Below are 19,529 nucleotides of genomic sequence, written 5' to 3'. Positions count from 1 at the left end.
GTTGGAAGTCACCGGACAGCACCTCCAACAGCCGTCATACGACACCCCCCTACGACAACCGCCAGCCGACATCACCTCCGACAACCGCCACATCCTCCAACAGCCGCCACCACCCATTCTCATTAAATATGGGTGTGTGCCTGAATTATATATTTATATATATGTGTGTATTGTGGCCGGAGATTCTTTCTGGTCGGTGGTGGTAGTTGAAATGTGTAGTCTGTGTAGACCTTTCAAGAAACAGATAAGAGAAAGTGGAATGGACATGGTTGACTGGTTGTAATCTTGATAATGAAAAGCATCTTTTTGTTTTTGAACCCAGCATAAACATTAATATCTCTTAATATATATATAACAATATATATAACAAGGTCCTAAATTCTTTTATAAATAAACAAGAACCGTTAAATGAATTCAAACTTTTAGTTATAACCCTTGCATCAAAATAATTGTATCATTACCAAATTTATTATTGAAAAAACAACATTAGTCCTTATAGTTTGTATAATTAAATCTTAGTATACTTAACTTAACTTAATATTTTATTTTTACCTTTTTTTTTTTGCTGCCGACTTTATTAAAGAAAAACCAAAATTTTTGGACTTTTTTTTTTCCTTAGCCCAATACCAAAAAAAGTTGTATATTCAACTTAATATTTTATTTATTTATTTTTTTAAGTCGACTTCACCAAAATAAAACCAAAGTTTTTGGACTTTCTTTTTCCCCTTAACCCAATACGGAAAAAAAAAAAAAAAGGTTTTGCTAATTTTTCACACTTGAGCTTTAAAAATTTATTAAATAAAAATTTATTTAAAGTTTTTAAGGTTTTTATTAATACATGTTTTATCAAATACATAGGAGGTTAATGACATTTAATATAGTACCATTCAAAATTCTAAAATTCTATAAATTTAACAATAAATACATAATCTACAAATCTCAATATATTTGATGTAAAATTACTTTCAAATTTTTTTTAAAAATTTAACTATGAACACATATAGTAGACTTTTTGAGGCTAAAAACTTAAGAAAGAACTTTCAAAATTGAATTCTTAAATAGAGGTGAAAAGATAAGACGGCAGAGGTGATAAGTCATAGAGTGTGATAGGTCATATAAGGTGATATATCATACAGTGTGATATGTTTTAGCCATACGGGCTCCGCCCTCTGATTTAAAAATTCACCGAAATTATAACGAATGACATCTCTAAAAAAACTCATATAATTTCTATAATTTATTGATGTACGATTTTTGAGATAAAATATTTTGAATGAGTTAGAGAAATAAAATGATTTATGGAGGAGCTATGTTATCAATAGTGGTGCTATAGCGGTTAGCGATCCTCAAGCAAAATAGTGGTCAAGTAGCGGTCCCGCTATTATCGGCGCTATATCGGTCCAAAAAATGGTAAAATAGCGGTGCTATGGCGTCTTTTTTTTCAAATTTTTTAAAAAAAATTAAACTATGAGCACATATAGTAAACTTTTTGACGCTAAAAGTTTAAGAAAGAACTTTTAAAATTGAATTCTTAAATAAAGGTGAAAAAATAAGATGACACGGGTGATAGGTCACAGTGTGTGATAGGTCATAGGAGGTGATATATCATAGAGTGTGATAACCAAATGCTCTAGCCATACTGGCTCCGCCCTCAGATTTAAAAATTCGTCGAAAATATAACGAATGACATCTCTAAGAGACCCATATAATTTTTATAATTTATCGTTGTACGATTTTTGAGATAAAATATTTTGAATGATTTAAAGGAATAAAATGATTTATGGATGAGCTATGTCATCAATAGCGTTGCTATAACAGTGCTATATCGGTGCTATAATGGTCAGCGGTCCTCAAGCAAAATAGCAGTCAAAATAGCGGTCCAGCTATTATCGGCGCATTTTACCAATATCGGTGCTATAGCGGTCTAAAGAGTGGTAAAATAAAGGTGCTATAACGTTTTTTTTTTTTACCCAAACTTGAAAAAAACACTAAATTTTGCAAGTATTAACACTAATGTTTCAAATATTGACATTTTTAAGCTTGACTTTTGATATTTCTATTAAGTATAAAGTATTAATTGATATTTTTATTTAATATTAAGTATTATATATATATATATATATATATATAAATTGCACAATATTTTAATTACCGCTATATCTCACCGCTATAACCAATATATCATATATCGGACCTTGACCGCTACACCGTTATTTTAGTAATTAACTACTTAGTGGAATAGAGAGATAAATGAGTGGTTAAGAATTGAGAAAAGTGAAAAATGAGTGGTTAAGATGTATATAGATGTATTGTACATTATGCATTAGTAGGTGTACATTGGTGAAAAGTTAAAAATTTTATAGAGAACAAATGTTTTATAATGTAGTAGAGATAAAGTCATGAAATTTCATGTTTTTTCTTTTCTGTATATAGAGACATATTTCAACTTTGATTGTAAATGTAATATTGTTTAATGAAACTTTGTTTATTTATAAATTAACTCATTTGAGCAACATATTAATTTACAACTTTTGCATCATATTATTAATTAGTCCATTTCAAAATCTTTTATCTATGTTTGTCAATTCACGATATTATGAAACGATAATATGTCATTAGTTAAATATAATCTCTCGCGTATTACGCGGGACAATAATCTAGTTCTATATATATTTTAGTTTATTTATATCATTAATTATTATTGTTATTTTTATATATATACTAAAATAATGACCCGTAATACGAGGCTAACTATATTTAACTAATCACAACAATCGTAAACTTATATTATTACCTAAAGAATATTCTGCACTCTCTATTAGTTAAGACGTTAACGTAACAATGAATGTAAAATAAAAAAATCAACTTTATAGCGTACTGACATTATAATTTATTATCCTACATACATATCAAGCACGTTGAACGACGTCAAACGAAATTTTTTGGCGTTTGTCCTTACAACATAACGTATTCTTATTATAGTTAATGTTCCAAGCGAGTAACATTCAAATGAAACAAAAGATATAAGGTGATACAGTACAGTAAAAAAAAACCCAAATAATTAAGTTGTATAGTGTACACAATAGTTATACATTTCAATAAAATTAAGACAGTACACTTTGAAACAAAAGTTACATGAACAAAATACCATAAATTAAATAAAGTGATATAAAAAAACTTTTTTCTTTTGTTGAGAAGTTATATGATCATGATTTGTTTTTAAAGATAGCAAGACAATGAATGATAGAAAATGATTAATAAAAATTAAGAGAAATTGTCACAAATCTGTCCACGTCGTTTACTCGATTCGCATTTTCATCCCTGTGTTATTTTTTTCATCATTAGGTGTCCTTGTACTTTTCATTTTCATTCCCAACCGTCCCTAACACTAACAGTCGTTAATTTTGATCCGTTAAACCCGTCATGTGCAATATAATCGTCAAGTTCGTAACCACAGGGACTAGTTGTAATAAAAATATTGGATTAAAAAAATGGATTCCTTCTCCCACACAACTCCGCCACCATTTCGGACCGGCCGGCCACCGCCGGAAAAGTTCTCCAGAAACCAAGAACCACCACCCCACTATGGTTACCGAAACCAAAGAGAAAAAGATAATAATCAAGCATGATCAGATCTATAACGACCTGCGTTGAAAGTTGAGCGTCTCTTCTTCTTTCTAAACCTTCGTGAGGTGATGGTAGTCCGGTTGTGCATGGTTGCGAGAGAGAGAAAGAGAAATAGAAGAAGAAAAAATAGTAGGGTTTTTAGAGAAAAGGACAGAATGCTTTTGTTTAGAATATTGATACTTACATTTCATACTTTCCTCTGATTTTATGGAGTCGTGTAGTGGTGGCTGGAAAACTAAACAACAACAACAGCGGCAGTAGAGTGGCGGGGCAGCCGCATCGGCGACAGTCCTGTGGTTGTGATAAAAGATGAAACCCTAATTGTTGTTGGGGATGATGGCCGGAGTTTTTATGGTGAAAAAGAACAGCGGTAGGAGGCTGTGAGGGTGGCCAGAAGTTTGGCTGGTGGTGGGAGTGAGAGTGGGAGGAAGATGATGAGTTTTTATATTTTATTACAAATAGTCCCTCAAACATATTTTATCACATATAGTCCCAATGGTTACAAACTGGACGAAAATGCCCCCACGAGTAGTTTAACGGATGAAACTAACAGTTGTTAGTGGCAGGGACGACTAGCAATGAAAATGAAAAGTACAGGGACACCTAATGATAAAAAAAAATGCATGGATTAAAATGCGAATCGAGCAAACCACATGGACAATTTGTGACAATTTCTCAAAAATTTATTTGGGTTGTATATAATAACTTCTTGTGAAAGTTTTTAAGATAGTATAAATTTTACAAAAATTTTTTTAATAGAGAAAAATTTATGATAGATTTTTTAAATATAATTATTTATTTAACAAGAAAAAAAAAGTTCTAGAAAAAAGGAGAGAAATAAATTAATTAGAAAGGATAATTAGGCCTTCATCACTATATTTATTTATCAAATTTAACATAACATATACGTCACAGGTCAAACAAAATTAATAATATGTCAAGCTAGATTACCGTGCCCCTTCATCTCGATCTATCCTAACCTCACCATAATAAGTGTTGTTGTACGATTTGAAGAATGACTGAAAAAATTTGAATGTATTCCTTAATTAAAACTAATACTATCTTGCACGGTACTAGTGCAATGTGACGGTAATCATGGCGGCGACGGTGTGATGGTGTGAGCGACTGTTGGTGATAGAGGCGGCATCGAGTAATGTAAATAATTGATGTAAAGGACTGAATGACAACATAACTATCATCATAAACCAATAATATCACCATTAAAATATATAAAATAATATTAAAATTATTTATCTAAACAAAATTTCCGACCTAACGAAAAGAACAATATAACAAAAAGAAAACTACATTTTTGGTCCCTCAAGTTGTCATGATTTTCAGTTATTGCCCTTAAGTGAATTAATTACAAAATATACCCTAAAGTTCGTCAATTTTTTCAATTTTAACTCCCTAACTATTAATCATCTATTAGTTCCGTTAAGTGAGGGGCAAATTTGTCATTTCACCATGATTCCTTCTTCTTCCTTTTCCAAAATCAAACACAAGCCCAAATTTTGAAAATCACGGCGTCCGGAAAACTAAATGTCAACTAAAAAATACACACCGAGCACACACACACACACTCGGAAACACACCCAAACACGCACTTGACACACACACATCTGAGATCAGAAACAAGGGTTTTGGATTGGAAATTGCTTGGATTAGGATCGCATTTGGCTAGATTTGGTTGGATTCGAAGTGCAATTGGTTTGTTTTGTCTTTCTTTTCAATTCAAACAAGTTTTTTCGGTAAGTCAAGTTTTTCTAGCGAAGTCTAGATCCGATTTATTTTGGCTAGGGCTCGTGCGCGGTTGATTTCTGAGTTGATTGCAACATGTTTCGTGCTCGGATTCGAAAAACAAGAGATAAATCATGATTTTAATTTTTCAGTCGTGATTTTCAAATTTTCGACAACCATGATTTTAGTTGACATTTCGTTTTTAATTTTCAAAACCTGATGAATATGGGTTTGTGTTTGAGTGTGGAGAAGAAGAAGAAGAAGGGATCATGGTGAAATGACAAATCTACCCCTCACTTAACGAACCTAATAGACGGTTGTTAGTCACGGAGTGAAAAGCGAAAAACTTGACCAACTTCAGGGTTTTTCTGTAATTAATTCACTTAAGGGCAATAACTGAAAATCTTGCCTACTTAAGGAACCAAAAATATAATTTTCTCATTAAAAAAGAAAAAACTTGGAAAAATTAAAATAAGAAAGTTGTTTTGAAGAAACAAGGACACCATGTTATCATCCGTTGGTAATGAGACCGTAAGATTTGCAAAAAAAATTATTAACACCAAAGTATCCAACAAACGATGTAAAGAAAATATAAGAAAGTATTTAAAAAGGTTTTGAACAAAACATTACGATCATCCACCGTTGATTGGTTATATACAGGGGCGGATCCAACAGCTTAAAAGGGGGGTTGATGAACCCAGCCAACTCAAGCCCAATAACAGTAATTTTTATAACTTACTTAGAATGACCCCAACCCAAAATCCCAAATGAACCCAGCCCAACATAAAAAAACCCAATTCTTCTTGGAACAAAAAAATCCAAAATCCAATTTAACTAATTAAACATAGAAACGTGGGTATATAATTAAACATAGCCATTGGAGATTTGGTGAGAGTTTTCAAAGTACAAAATTAATAACAGCAACAACTATAGAGTATTTGATTATTCTACATTTATATTAACGTGTATTCCAAATCTTCAATTCTACTTGATATTAGGTCATAATATTTTAAATTTTATAATGGTAAAGTTTTATATATGATTTATTTCAAATCCCCAAATTTACTTGGTATTAGGTCATTATTTTATAAATCTTTGATTATTTTATTATATATATCATAATTTTATGAATTTTTTTGTGATTCAACTTTACTTGGAAAGTTGCTAGTTTATATTTCTTTAAGTTGTTTATGTAAAATATTTTATAATCTTATTAGTTATATTAGGAGACATAGAGAATTACTTAAAAAGAAATTATTTTGTTCAAGAGATGATATTAACAGCGAATCTTCAACTAGAAATATGACTCAAAGTATTTAGTGTTATTTGTATGCTGATTTTAGGTTGTTTTAGGCTATATTTAGTGTTGTTTTAATGATGATTTTGTTGTATTTAGTGTTTGGATGTTGATTTTATACTGTATTTAGTGTTGTTTGAATTCAGTTTTTATATTGTATTTATTGTTGTTTGTATTTAGCTGTTGATTTGAGGCTATTTAGGCGAGGTTTTGTTTATCTGAAATGTTGCTTTTGGTCTATGTTAACAAGTTGTTTTTGTGTTTTTTTTGTGTGCATAAAACCGACTACTTTGACTTTACCATGACGCTATTTTTCTCAAGATTTAGGTCTTAATATTTTGAGGTTACGATGAGGCTATTTTACCATGAGGCTATTCCATTGTTTTGAAGATATAATTTTTTCGCCCCACCCACTCAATATCCTGGATCCACCACTGGTTATATACGGTGGGAGTGGCGGTCATTCTAGTGGGGATGACAGCCTTAGATCGAGATGGAGAGGGTCTAGGTAGAGCAGACCTAATAGTGTTAGTGGGTTAGGCGGCTGTTTAAGGCCTCTAAATGTTAAAGGTCGCCCCTAAAATTTCCAGGTTTAAAAGCCTTTATACTTGTTTTGGGCTTATAAATTAATTAATTATAATCGGGCTTATAGGGCAATGCTGACCAAGTGAAAATCTTGTGTTTGACGTATTTCTTGGCTAACCGCCCCCGATAAAGTGAAATTTCTTTTATTTTAGTTTAATAATATAAGATTGACTTTTTTGCAACTTCTTTTTAATTTTGGTACCAAAAAATGTTAAAATAATCCAATAGACTATTTTGAGTTTATTTCTATAATATACAACATAAATTTTGCTAATTATTTTCTTGCAATTAATCTTAAATATATTTTTTCATTTGTTAATTGAGTATAACTATAAAAAAGATATGATTTAGTGAGATTCTTAAAGAAAGAGCAAAAAGCAGGATTTTTTGCTCATCTCAGAAAGCCTTTTATGTTTGTGCTAAATGAAACAATACTTTTTTCATATATATTTTAGTATTTTAATATTCCAAATCTAAGATTTTTTTTTTTTATTCGACATGCAAACCTAATTATTTTTTGTCATATGAAAAAAAACATTGCAGTTTTTACATCAAGTCAATCAAGATTGAATTCGTTTGAGAATTTAAAGGCTGGTTTAGACGTATGAAACGATTTTTGTTAGAGACTTTAGAAAAAAATTCCCTAGATTAGTCTCACTTAGAGCCACCAAAAAGGATAAGCCAAGTCTGGGGTCAGGGCAGCGGCTCAAAGGGGGATGGAAAGGGAGGTGGCGTGATATGATATTAGGATGTGATTGTTTTTTTTTTTATATGACTATTTAAGGGTAGTTAGGAATATCGAAAACAGTTGTGAAAGTTCTCAATACTTTAGTCTAATTTGTTTTGTAAGGGTTTAAAGTATAAATAAATATAGGTAATATATAGGTTTAAGATATAATAGATATTCAAGTTTGAAATTGAAAATTTAAAAGTTAAGATAATTTTAAGCATGTATATACAATTGTGAGTTATTTTTTCTATCTATAAACCCTTATAAAACATATTGAAACTCTATTTTAAGTAATTTAAGCACTTTTTTCAATATCTTCATATTTCCCTTAATTCACACATTACCTCTAATACTATACTAGATTTTAGGCCCGTGTCAAATACACGGGTTCTTCAATATTATCAATATAAGAATTATTATATGGAACAGAAAAAAGACTTATACGTTAAATGTAAAAAAAATATCTAAAAAAGAATTGACATATTCAAATGTTAATACTGAATGTTAAATCATATCAAGGCTGGATGGTGTAGCAGAATTTTTTTTTATAAAAACTCTTTTAATTATTCAATATCATAACTTTTATTACACAATTGACCGAGTTTTTCATTGATGTCTTGCAAAAAAAAATTTTATTTTCGTTGGTCATGGTTGTTAAGAACAATAAAAGTAACAACTGGTTCGTGGAGTTTTCAATGATTTTGTGTGTTGTGATTTTATTTGTAGGATTCTGTTTATAAAAAAATAATTTAATTGGTATCCTAAATATAGTTTAATTCAATTACTAAAAAACAATGATTAACCTAATTATAGTTTGATTACAATTACTAAATAACAACAATATTACAATTATTTTTATTACAATTACTAATTGTAATCAAATTTGGTTAGAAACTTTTTTATTAACTTAAATAGTTGGACATTTGGGATAAAGATAAGTTTTATATTTTATCTGTTTTATTTTAATAAAAATATTATTTTAAGGAAAAAGTTTAAAAGTCTAAATTGGTGATGGAAAATCAAAAAGTGTAAATTAATTTAGACATGTGCCGATTTAATTAATTTTGAGAACTTGAGAGCTGTGATTGGTCGATTAGTTTTGGTCAGTTGTCTTTTAGTATATATAAGGAAAGGATATCTAAACACAATCAGACAAATACGCTACCATGATTTAACCCACGGTAACTTCTTTCTCTCTTTCCTATTTACACACATGCATATATATCAATTTCTCCCCCACTATTTTGTATTATCATCACCGTTTAACCGCCGCAACGCGCGGGCACAAACCCTCGTTTATAGTTGGTTTTAAATTAGAGTTTGATTTAAAATATGATTGGTATGAAAAAAGTAACTCCCAATGCCGTCTTCCACGGGTTTTGGGTCCCAATACCGTCTTTGACGGTGTATGGGGGAGGTTGATATGTAGACAGTCTTACCCCTATCAAACGTAGAGAGGCTGCTTTCAGGTTCTACCATAGGTAGAAAAGGACCTCCAGCCTTGCTGGGCATAAGGATCGAACCCATGACCTCTGTTTCCAGAGGCATGGGTTTCAACCACTGATCCAACCCAGTTGGTTTTTAAAATATCATTGGTATGAAAATACTCGTAATTAGCAAATAGCGAAAAATAATTACTTTAATTTAGCGAACACAATTATGAATTATCCTCGCAATATAGCTGATTGAGGTTACATTGGCCTGCAGTTCCGAAATCAAAACTAGGTTGTTATTTTATATTTAAAACTCAAACTGCAAATACATTGATATTATAGAATCTTTTAGGCCTAATTAATGTGTCATGGAAGAATCTTTAATTTCGCTTTCAAGATTTTTTCATTTTTTATTTTTTGAACAGCTAGCGTATGTTCTGACGAGTTGGTTTATATATAGCGACTACATATGATATCAGTTGAATCAAATAAGCAAAAATACATTTCAACCCAAAACATGTTTCAACTTTCTCTACTCATTCCCTTTTCTCTATTACTTATTTTCTTCATCAAAACATGCTATCAAAAAAGACTAAACCTCCCTCCTGGACCTCCAAAGCTTCCGTTTATCGGTAACATGAACCACCTTCTAACAACGACACCACACCGAGCCCTACATGCCTTGGCCATGAAATACGGTCCGATCATGCACCTCAAACTCGGGTTCATTTCCACTATTGTTGTGTCCTCAGCTGATACAGCTAGAGAGATCATGAAGACTCATGACACTATCTTTTCTAACCGGCCTAAACTCGTCGCCCCCAAAATCTTGGGTTATAACTATACTGACATTGCATTTGCTCAATATGGTACTTACTGGAGACAACTTAAGAAAATTTGTATTCTTGAACTCTCGACGGCAAAAAGTATGGCTTCAACGCAATTTATACGTGAAGAAGAGGTTAAATCACTCGCTTTGTCAATTAGTAAAAGTTGTTCAGAACCAATAAACTTGGCTGAAATGTTATTTGCTTTGAATCATAACATTATCACTAGGATTACTTTTGGTGATAAGTTTGAGGATGAACTGAGGTTTAGATTAGGAATTAGGGAAGGGATGGCTTTAGCCGCAGGATTTAAGATTGGGGATTTCTATCCGTCGCTTGGTTTCGTTGCTAAAATCACTGGAATGGATAAAAGGTTAGAAGAGTGTCATTTGGAGCTCAGTATTATGATGGACAAGATAATACAAGAGCATATTGAGCAACGTAAACGTGAGAAGCCACAACGTGAGTGTTTCGTAGACGTTCTTCTCCAGTATAAGGACAATGGAGGACTTGACGAGCCTCTCACGACTGATAATATAAAATCAGTCCTCTTGGTAAGCATTTGTTTAACTTCCTTAATTAATTACATATTTCTTGTTTTATAAAAATTTCTCTGCCTCTAACCATCATTTTGATTTTATAGGATGTGTTCACGGGGGCAACTGAGAACTCATCGAATACAGTGGAGTGGGCATTCACGGAGATGATGAGAAACCGAAGCATAATGGAAAAAGCACAAACAGAAGTGAGGAAGGTTATTGGCGAAAAGATCAAACCAACTATTGAAGAGACTGACCTTCCTAAAATGAATTACCTAAATATGTTACTCAAGGAGACTCTAAGGTTTCACCCGCCGATTCCTCTCTTGCTCCCACGAGAATCCATGGAAAGATGTGTGATCAATGGTTATGAGATACCTTCAAAGACCCGAGTTCTTATCAACTACTGGGCCATTAGCCGGGATCCTTCCAGCTGGAAGGATCCCGATGTGTTCAATCCTGACAGGTTTCAGGATGAAAAAAAAACTTACAAAGGGAATGACTTTGAGTACATTCCTTTTGGTGCTGGTCGTAGAGTTTGTCCTGGAATTTCATTGGGAATAGCAAATACGGGACTAGCTCTTGCTTCTTTGCTTTACCATTTCGATTGGGAACTAGCTGATGGGGAGAAACCTCAAGATATAGACATGGACGAGACGTTTGGAATGACATGCTACAAGACTTGTAGTCTACGGCTAGTGCCTACTCTACACTTCCCTATATCGCTATAGAAGAGAACTTGTTCTTCTTGTATTGCTTTTGGCATTGATCGATCTTGTTCAAAAACACGTACACATCTTCCTTTCTTGAAACCATGTACTGTACTAAAACTTTAAACATTCTATTAAGCACAAGACGCGCGTACATTTATTGTTTTCAATTCGAGGAAAGTTTTTCATATAAATTTCTGATTGAAGTTTTTCATATAAAATTTTCCATTCATATCACATTTGTAATTAAAAGATGACGACGACCTATTCACAAATTCCATCAATTCGAGTATGAGGTATATCAAAATAGTCCATGGACCAGTGTGTAGTACACCAATTCATATACAGTATGTTAAATGACATAGACGTTTTTTTTTTTTTTTTTTATGAAGATAATTGACGTAGACAATTAATAAGATGTAGATTGCTAGACACAAATTAGGAATCTCGATGCCCCCAATAATATTTTGTGCTTATTGTCTTTATTGTGGGTTGATGATTGTGATGCATGGTTCCTAGGTAGGTATAGTACCGATCGATTAGAAATCTTGATGCTAGCTCCTGATAGATGCTGCTTGATTTTAATTATTGCTTTTATTTTTGTGTTCAATGTTAGGGTGTACAGCTTCGCCTACGCCATTTGTGAAAACTTTCGACGCCTCTTTCTCTTTGATGGAGGAACGTTTTACTGTTAAATATACTAGTAATTACTAATTGTCTTTTGATTTGGAATTAACTAAACTGGTGTTTGCGCAATGCAGCGGCAGTAATGGTGTGGTTATTAACGTAAAGATAATTTCATTGTGGTCGGAGATATGATAAATTGTTACGGTGGGATGCGAAAGGGGGTTGGAGGGGGACCAATTTTGAGTTATGGTTTTTGCTATGTGTTTTCGCGTGAGAAAGAGATAGAGGTTGAATTTTTTTTTTATGAAATTTTAGTCACAGTTTATAAAATAAAAATATATAAGAATATAATAAGATATATAGAAGGTAAATGTATGATTTTAGAATCTTAAAGTTAAGGAGGGTGATGGGAGTTTCTTTTATAAGGAAACTAACACGTTACCAGCGCAATACGACAGTGGTTGTGGCAGCAAAGGTGTAGTGGTGGAAGCGGCATCGAGTGGTGTATATAATTGATGTAAATGTAATTGATGTAAAAGGTTAGTGGATATATTTTAGATAATTCCTTTATAACTTTTAAAGAGATGATTGTTTTATTTATTAAATAGTATAATAGTATAGATTAAGAATATATGAGTATTAGGATTAAGAAATAAAGATATTTTAGGTATAAAAAGGTGTTGAATTTCCTAAAATAGGAGAGATCAATGTTTTTTATAAGGGGTTATATAGTTATATAAAAGATTAGGTGTATAGAAGAATTAGAATTAAGAAATAAAAGTATTTTAGGTATAAAAAAAGTTTGAATTTCCTAAAATATAAAAAGTCAATATATTTTATAAGGGGTTATAAATATAAATTAGTGAAAATTTGTTTTTGAATGTGTTGATTGTGTGCCGCAAGTTAGAGGTGTTACAAAAAACTTACTCTCGTCACCAATCTATACTCCATTAATAAGCAAACTACCTCACCCCCTTTTAACACCTCTACCTTTAAAATGTCTTTTATGCCCTTCTAAATTACACTACCCTATTTTTTCTTTATCATACTCATTACACACACATACGTTCATCCAATTTCTGATTTTCTCTCCCTCCCCCCTTCTCTGATTTTCTCCCCCCATAAACACCATCCACCACCGCCCCAAAAACCACCATCCACTGCCGCCGGCTTAATTTTTTTTTCTTTTTCATCACCGCCACCCCACAAACCACTATCAAACCACCGGCGTTTTTTTTTTATTCCCCGCTGCATCGCGCGGGTACAACGCTAGTCAATAATTAATCTTTGAGAACATTCTCAACACATAACAAACTTAATATTATTTCAGAACAAAAAAAAAATGTTTGTTTTCACTTATTATTAGAATAACAAATGGTCTTATAACGATTCAATAAAGATCCACCCTTAATGGTGTATTGGTGTTGGCTCATAATTAAAGAAATAACAAGCGGATGATGAATGGATAACAAAGCATTGTAAATTGATAACATGTTGATCTATACTTCTTTATAATAATTATCAATCCTTTTATTTTTAGAAAGTGTTAAAAAATGATTAGATGCAAAAATACTAAATTACCCTTAATAAACACTCTATATGGAAAGGGTTATTAAAGATTACCAAATTTGTCCTTAATGAATTAAATTTACACTTTAAACCTTTATCTTGCTAATTTTCACTCTAAATCCTTATTTTCTAAAATATTTCCACTATTACCATTACATTAACTTACATGGTTACACCACTCGACACCAATTGTCGATGTCATCACCACCCGTCACTGACACCACTAAACCGTCATCGTCATCACCGCCGCATTGTGCGGGTACCATGCTAGTAAGACCTAAAAGATTTTTATGTAGTGTTTGTTAGAATAATAATAAAGAAAGTGTGATTTAATCAAAAATATTTAATCTAAAATGAAAATGGTAAACGCAGCCCTAAGAGCTGCATTTAACGTGCATAAAAAATTTGTACCTTTTCATATCAAAAGCTCACTCCCTGAATTTTATGGTAAATATACAACTGTTTAATGCACCTTAACTACATCCCTAAAGGTTGCGTTTAGCAAAATCCTTCATTTATTAAATTATTAAAAGTGTTTGTTTTTTATTTGATAATAACTGACTTAATCTATTCATATATTATTTATCTATTTAGTTATTTTATCAATTTTATTATTAATATATTATTTTATCAATTTTATTATTCAACAACTAACATGTACAGTTAGTCGGTTAGTGGTTGTGTATATTGACTCAAAATCACGATTTTTCTGTTTATCCCACTAATTCATCGTGTGTCGCGACCGTAGCTTCTAGAGAGTATAGATAGCTGGAAGTGTACGATTGGTTTAAAAAAATCTGAAAATAATATTACAATTAATAGAAGTTTCAAATGATCAAGGACTTACATTTCAAATGATCTAGCTTTGGATATTTTGTCAGGTAAGTATGGCATCTCCAATTCTCCATACTAATAAAAAAGGCATCTTTGTAGGAGTAGATTCCATATTTATACACAAGTTGTTAAATCACTAGTATTGTTAAGGACAAAAAAAAAAAAAGAAAAAAAAAGTAGATACTCGTAATAATGTAATGGTTAAATGAAAGAATTTTATATTCTTTAAAAAAGAAAATGATTAATCAACCTAATTCATACATTTAAAAATCAACCTAAAACTTTAAGAATTGAACATGTGGATTCAATTAATTCTCTTTTCTAATCTTACCCCCTGATTTTTTCACATGTCATTATATAAATTAAGTTGATTTATCATTATCCTTCTTTAAAACAAACAAGTTGTTAATTGATCAGTAGGGCAATAATTTAGAGAATAAGCATAAGAAGATAATACTAGAATTATACACATGATACATAATTAAAAATATGTCCATACAGATTTAGTTATACAATGTATATAATATACGTTAAAAAGAACGAGCATGGTACCCGCGCAATGCGACGGCGATGAAAGTGACAGTGGTGGCAACGACAGATGGTGACGACGACATCGACCGTTGGTGGCAGTAGATGGATCAAGTGGTGTAGGTATTTGATATAAAGGTATTTAATATAAAAGAATAGTGGATATCTTTTAGAAGATAATAAAATGATTATGTAAGGTAATTCATTAAAGGTAAAGTGATAATTTTGCATGTCCCAAAATCTTAACTTTTCAACATGGGGTAATAATTTTTATATAGAAATATAGATAGTAATATATGTTGGGTTAATTCCCGAAATTAAGGGCCTAAGTCGTGTAGGGCTTGGCTCGGCCCATGTAGTCATTAAACGTGCAGGTTTAATGGGTTAAAGGGGTTATTAAGGTTTTATTACTTGGTGGTTACGTTAGCTATTTTCCTATATAACATAAGCCGTGTCTGAGGTTTATGATTATGAGGGGTTATTGTAATTAAGTTTTGCGCTAGTTTCTTGATTATAATAAAAGTAAGTTTTTTCCTATATTGTGTTGATTGTGTTTTTTGTTATCGATTCATCACTTGAATATATACATAGATAATTTCAAGGTTTGTTCAACAATATATAACAAACATAATATTTGTTTTAAAAAAATTAACTAGTATAATGACGTTTGTTATAAGTTTATCCATGTATACATTTATTGTTGATATTGAAGTAAATTTGAAAGTAAGTTGCATAAATTGGTGCTTTTTAGATACATTACTTAAAGGTTATTAATTTTTTTAACCGCTAAATGATTAAATGAATTAAGTGACTGTTATACAATATTTGTAAGTATTAAATTAATACAAATGTTTTTATATTTATTAATTCAAAAACAAACAATTTTAATTATTTAATTGGTTAAGTAATTTTTTATTAAGTTTATTAAATTTAAAATAAATAAAAAACGACCTTACATTAGTTGAATAGTGATGGACCTCACCATTGCTAATGCACTTAGTAGTTACATTTGAAATGATCTAGCTTTCGATATTTTGTCAAGTAAGTATGGCATCTCCATCCTAATTAAACAAAGCATCTTTGTGTAAGTAGATTCCATGATTATTCAAGTTGACAAGTTGTTAAATCACTAGTCTAGTTAAAGGACTAAATATAATTAGGAAAATGATAATGACAACCTTAAGGGTTGTCACTAACAACATATCTATACTACTATATAAAAATTATATCTCTATGTTGAAAAGTTTACAATTTTGGGACATGCGAAATTACCATTTTACCCTTAATTAATTAACTTACACAACCATTCCATAATCTTTTAAAAGATATTCATTATCTATAAAAATCAAATATCTATGTATCAATTACCAATACCACTTAACGCCGACGCCACCATATTGCAACTAATGTCATCGCCGCCGCATTGCGCGGGTACCATGCTCGTTACATGCTTAAAAACTTGTACATTATATATTAAAAACCGTCCTCTGATTTTTCTAACAGCAAGATACAAATTTTAATGCACCCAATTAGATTTTACTGACAACCCTAAGGGCTGTCACTAACAAAACCCATATAATTAATCAAATAATCAAGTAATAAATATTGATAATCTACCAACTAATTTAAAAGGTTAAGTTGTAGATTCCTTGAAACATACGAGTTGTTAAATCATTGTCATTATCTGTACTTTTTTTTAAAGAAACAAGTTGTTTAACCGTTATTAATCTTTATCATTTTATCTATTTATGAAAAATATCTTAATTTATAATTGATGATTTAACATGTCGTTAAAATGTCATTATTCAACCGACCATTCAAAAGGAAATCATCATGTTTAACTTTAATCAATTAAATTATATATTATATATATATATATAGGGGTGGGTTATTTTGAGAACCATAAAAAAAAAAAGAACGCGAGAATCAATCCTGGCCATTGATTTTGATCTTGATGATATTTAATTTTCTCTCCTCATTTTCACCCAATTCATTCAAATAGTTTTATCTCACAAACCGTACATCGTTAAACGAAAAAAAAAGCATGGGTAGTCTTAAAATTTCGTGCTCTTTCATTAGAGATGCGACTTGATATACTTTTGACAAACTTTTAAATTTCGATTTTTTTTTTAATTTTTTTTTTTACGGATAATCCTACACATGTGTAGGATGTATATCCTACACATGTGTAGGACGTCCTACACATGTGCAGGACATGTGTAGGGTATACATCATACACATGTGTAGGTTATACATCCTACACATGTGTAGGTATGTCCTAACACATGTGCAGGTAAAAAAATATTTCGAAAAAAAAAAAAAATTTGAAATTTAAAAGTTTGTCAAAAGTATATCAAGTCGCATCTCTAATGAAAGAGGACGAAATTTTAAGACTACCCATGGTTTTTTTTTCGTCTAATGATGCGCGGTTTGTGAGATAAAACGTTTTGAAAAATTTGGATGAAAGTGATGAGAGAGAAAAAAGGAGATGAGATGTGTGGCCCAGATTGGTTCTCGCGTTTTTTTTTTTTATGGTTCTCAAAATAACTTTCCTATATATATATATATACTAGCACGGTACCCGCGCAATGCTACGGTGGTCGTGGCAGCGACAGTGGGTGGTGAGAGCGACTATTGGTGGTAAGGCGGCGTCAAGTGGTGTAAATAAAAAATGTAAAAGTAATTGATTTAAAAGGTTAATGAAGATATTTCAAAATATAAAAGACTAATAGTGTAATTTAATCGTTAATGTTATTGTATATAATTTCTTCATTTAACATTTAAATAGAGAGTTGTTGTTTTTTATTAGATAGTATAAAAGTATAAATTAAATGTATAGGGAAATTAAGATTAAGAAATAAGGGTATTTTGGGTATAAAAAAGTGCTGAATTTCTTAAAATAGAATATTCAATATGTTTTATAAGGGTTTATAGATATACTAGATATTTTACCCCGCGCGATGTGCGGCTAGTTAAAAAGGTTTATTTTATGCATAAATAAATAGTTATTCTATAGGCTTATTATGTTGAAATTGATTATGTTATAGTTAATGGTTAATTCCTGGATTACTCTGGTCATCTTTTGTCTTTTCTAACATGTCGATATCACAGTCACTAAACCTACTATAGTGATTACACACCAACATTTAACCTAAGATATCTTGATAACATCAACAAATCACACGTAAATCGATAATGTAGCATGATATCTATATATTCATCAAACGAAAATATATATACAAAGTAAAAAAAACTAAACATGACAAAAATTTAGTCATATAAAATACACATAAATACAATACGAATAAGTAAAAAATTAATAAGATAAATAAGAGAAAATCATTATAATTTTTGCTTTCAATTATGCTGAAAAGATGGAGAAAAAACCTTATGTAGTGACGGGGAAAAATAATCCTAAACACAATTAGGAAATAAAGTATTTTATCTCCAACAATCAAGAATTTCATTCGTAAAACTCAAAATAACTACTATTATCATTATAAAATAGACATTTTTTTTTTGCTAGAATAACCAATTTTGGTTAAGGTTTCGGCCAAGAGAACGAAGGAGAAACAACAAAATTATTTGGTCGTGTATAACCTAATAATATTTTTAAATAAATTTTAAAATTTGATATAGTCTTCAAAGTTGTATATATTTTAATAAATAATATTATTTATGTCAAATATCATTGCCAAATTAATAGATGTATTGGACGTCTTCTTATATCTTAATATGGGTTTTGAGTTTTTTTTTAATTTTGTGTATATAGTTTTGATTTAATATTTTATGTTATATTTAATAAAATAAATTACATTGGTTTGAGAATAAATAGAGGTTATAAGATAAATATTGTAAAAAAAGTATGGAGATGCCACGTAGGATACAATCCTATGTGGCAATGTTTAAAGCTAGCTTTAGGTTGAAAGAAGGGTTTAAAAGGCTAGGATTTTTACTGTTTTAATATATATATATATATATATTGGTATACGGCAGAAGAATAACTCTATAAATTAAAACTAATTGAAAAATATTTCATGATTATGATAAATTAACAACGAAGAAAACTGTGAAACATAATATAGGTATAGATAGATTATTATAAAGGGCTATGTAATTTGAGGTGTACGTGTTGAACGTAATATATATAGTTTGATTATGAAGTGTATATAGTAAATAGAAAATGAAAAAAAAAGGAAAGAAAAGGTAATAAAATATCATGGATTATGAGTCATGAATTATGAAGTGTTTATAATTAAAATAAAAAAAGTTAAAAAATGTCATGCAAGGTTAGTCGTCATTTTTTATATATGTTTGATTTATATAAATATAAATATAAATTATATATTATATATATATATATGCTTTTTCTATATGCCATATTTAAAATATATGTATAATTATATTATATTATTTAATGAAAATCTATTAGTGTGAAAAAAAATATGGAGGTGCCACGTAGGATAAATCCTATGTGACATCT

General features: G+C 30.6%; 1 protein-coding gene across 1 annotated transcript; it reads left to right on the top strand.

Moving 5' to 3' along the window:
* Positions 1–9,929: 9,929 nt before the first annotated feature.
* Positions 9,930–11,509, top strand: LOC122583203 (desmethyl-deoxy-podophyllotoxin synthase-like). The gene is made up of 2 exons (XM_043755629.1): positions 9,930–10,793; positions 10,883–11,509. The coding sequence occupies exons 1-2, from the start codon at positions 9,930–9,932 to the stop codon at positions 11,507–11,509; spliced, it is 1,491 nt and encodes a 496-aa protein (XP_043611564.1).
* The last annotated feature ends 8,020 nt before the right edge of the window (positions 11,510–19,529 follow it).

The sequence above is a fragment of the Erigeron canadensis genome, chromosome 9 (assembly GCF_010389155.1).
Source record: "Erigeron canadensis isolate Cc75 chromosome 9, C_canadensis_v1, whole genome shotgun sequence".
NCBI lineage: Eukaryota > Viridiplantae > Streptophyta > Magnoliopsida > Asterales > Asteraceae > Erigeron > Erigeron canadensis.
The sequence above is the reverse complement of the archived record's forward strand: the minus strand, read 5'-3'. Positions and strand labels throughout refer to the sequence as shown.

What these genes read in the sequence shown, in the direction of transcription:
- LOC122583203 (XM_043755629.1), top strand. Translation starts at nt 9,930, where the DNA reads ATGTTTCAACTTTCTCTACTCATTCCCTTTTCTCTATTACTTATTTTC. An exon ending in ATATAAAATCAGTCCTCTTG is followed by an intron (nt 10,794 to 10,882) that starts GTAAGCATTTGT and finishes TTGATTTTATAG; the next exon opens with GATGTGTTCACGGGGGCAAC.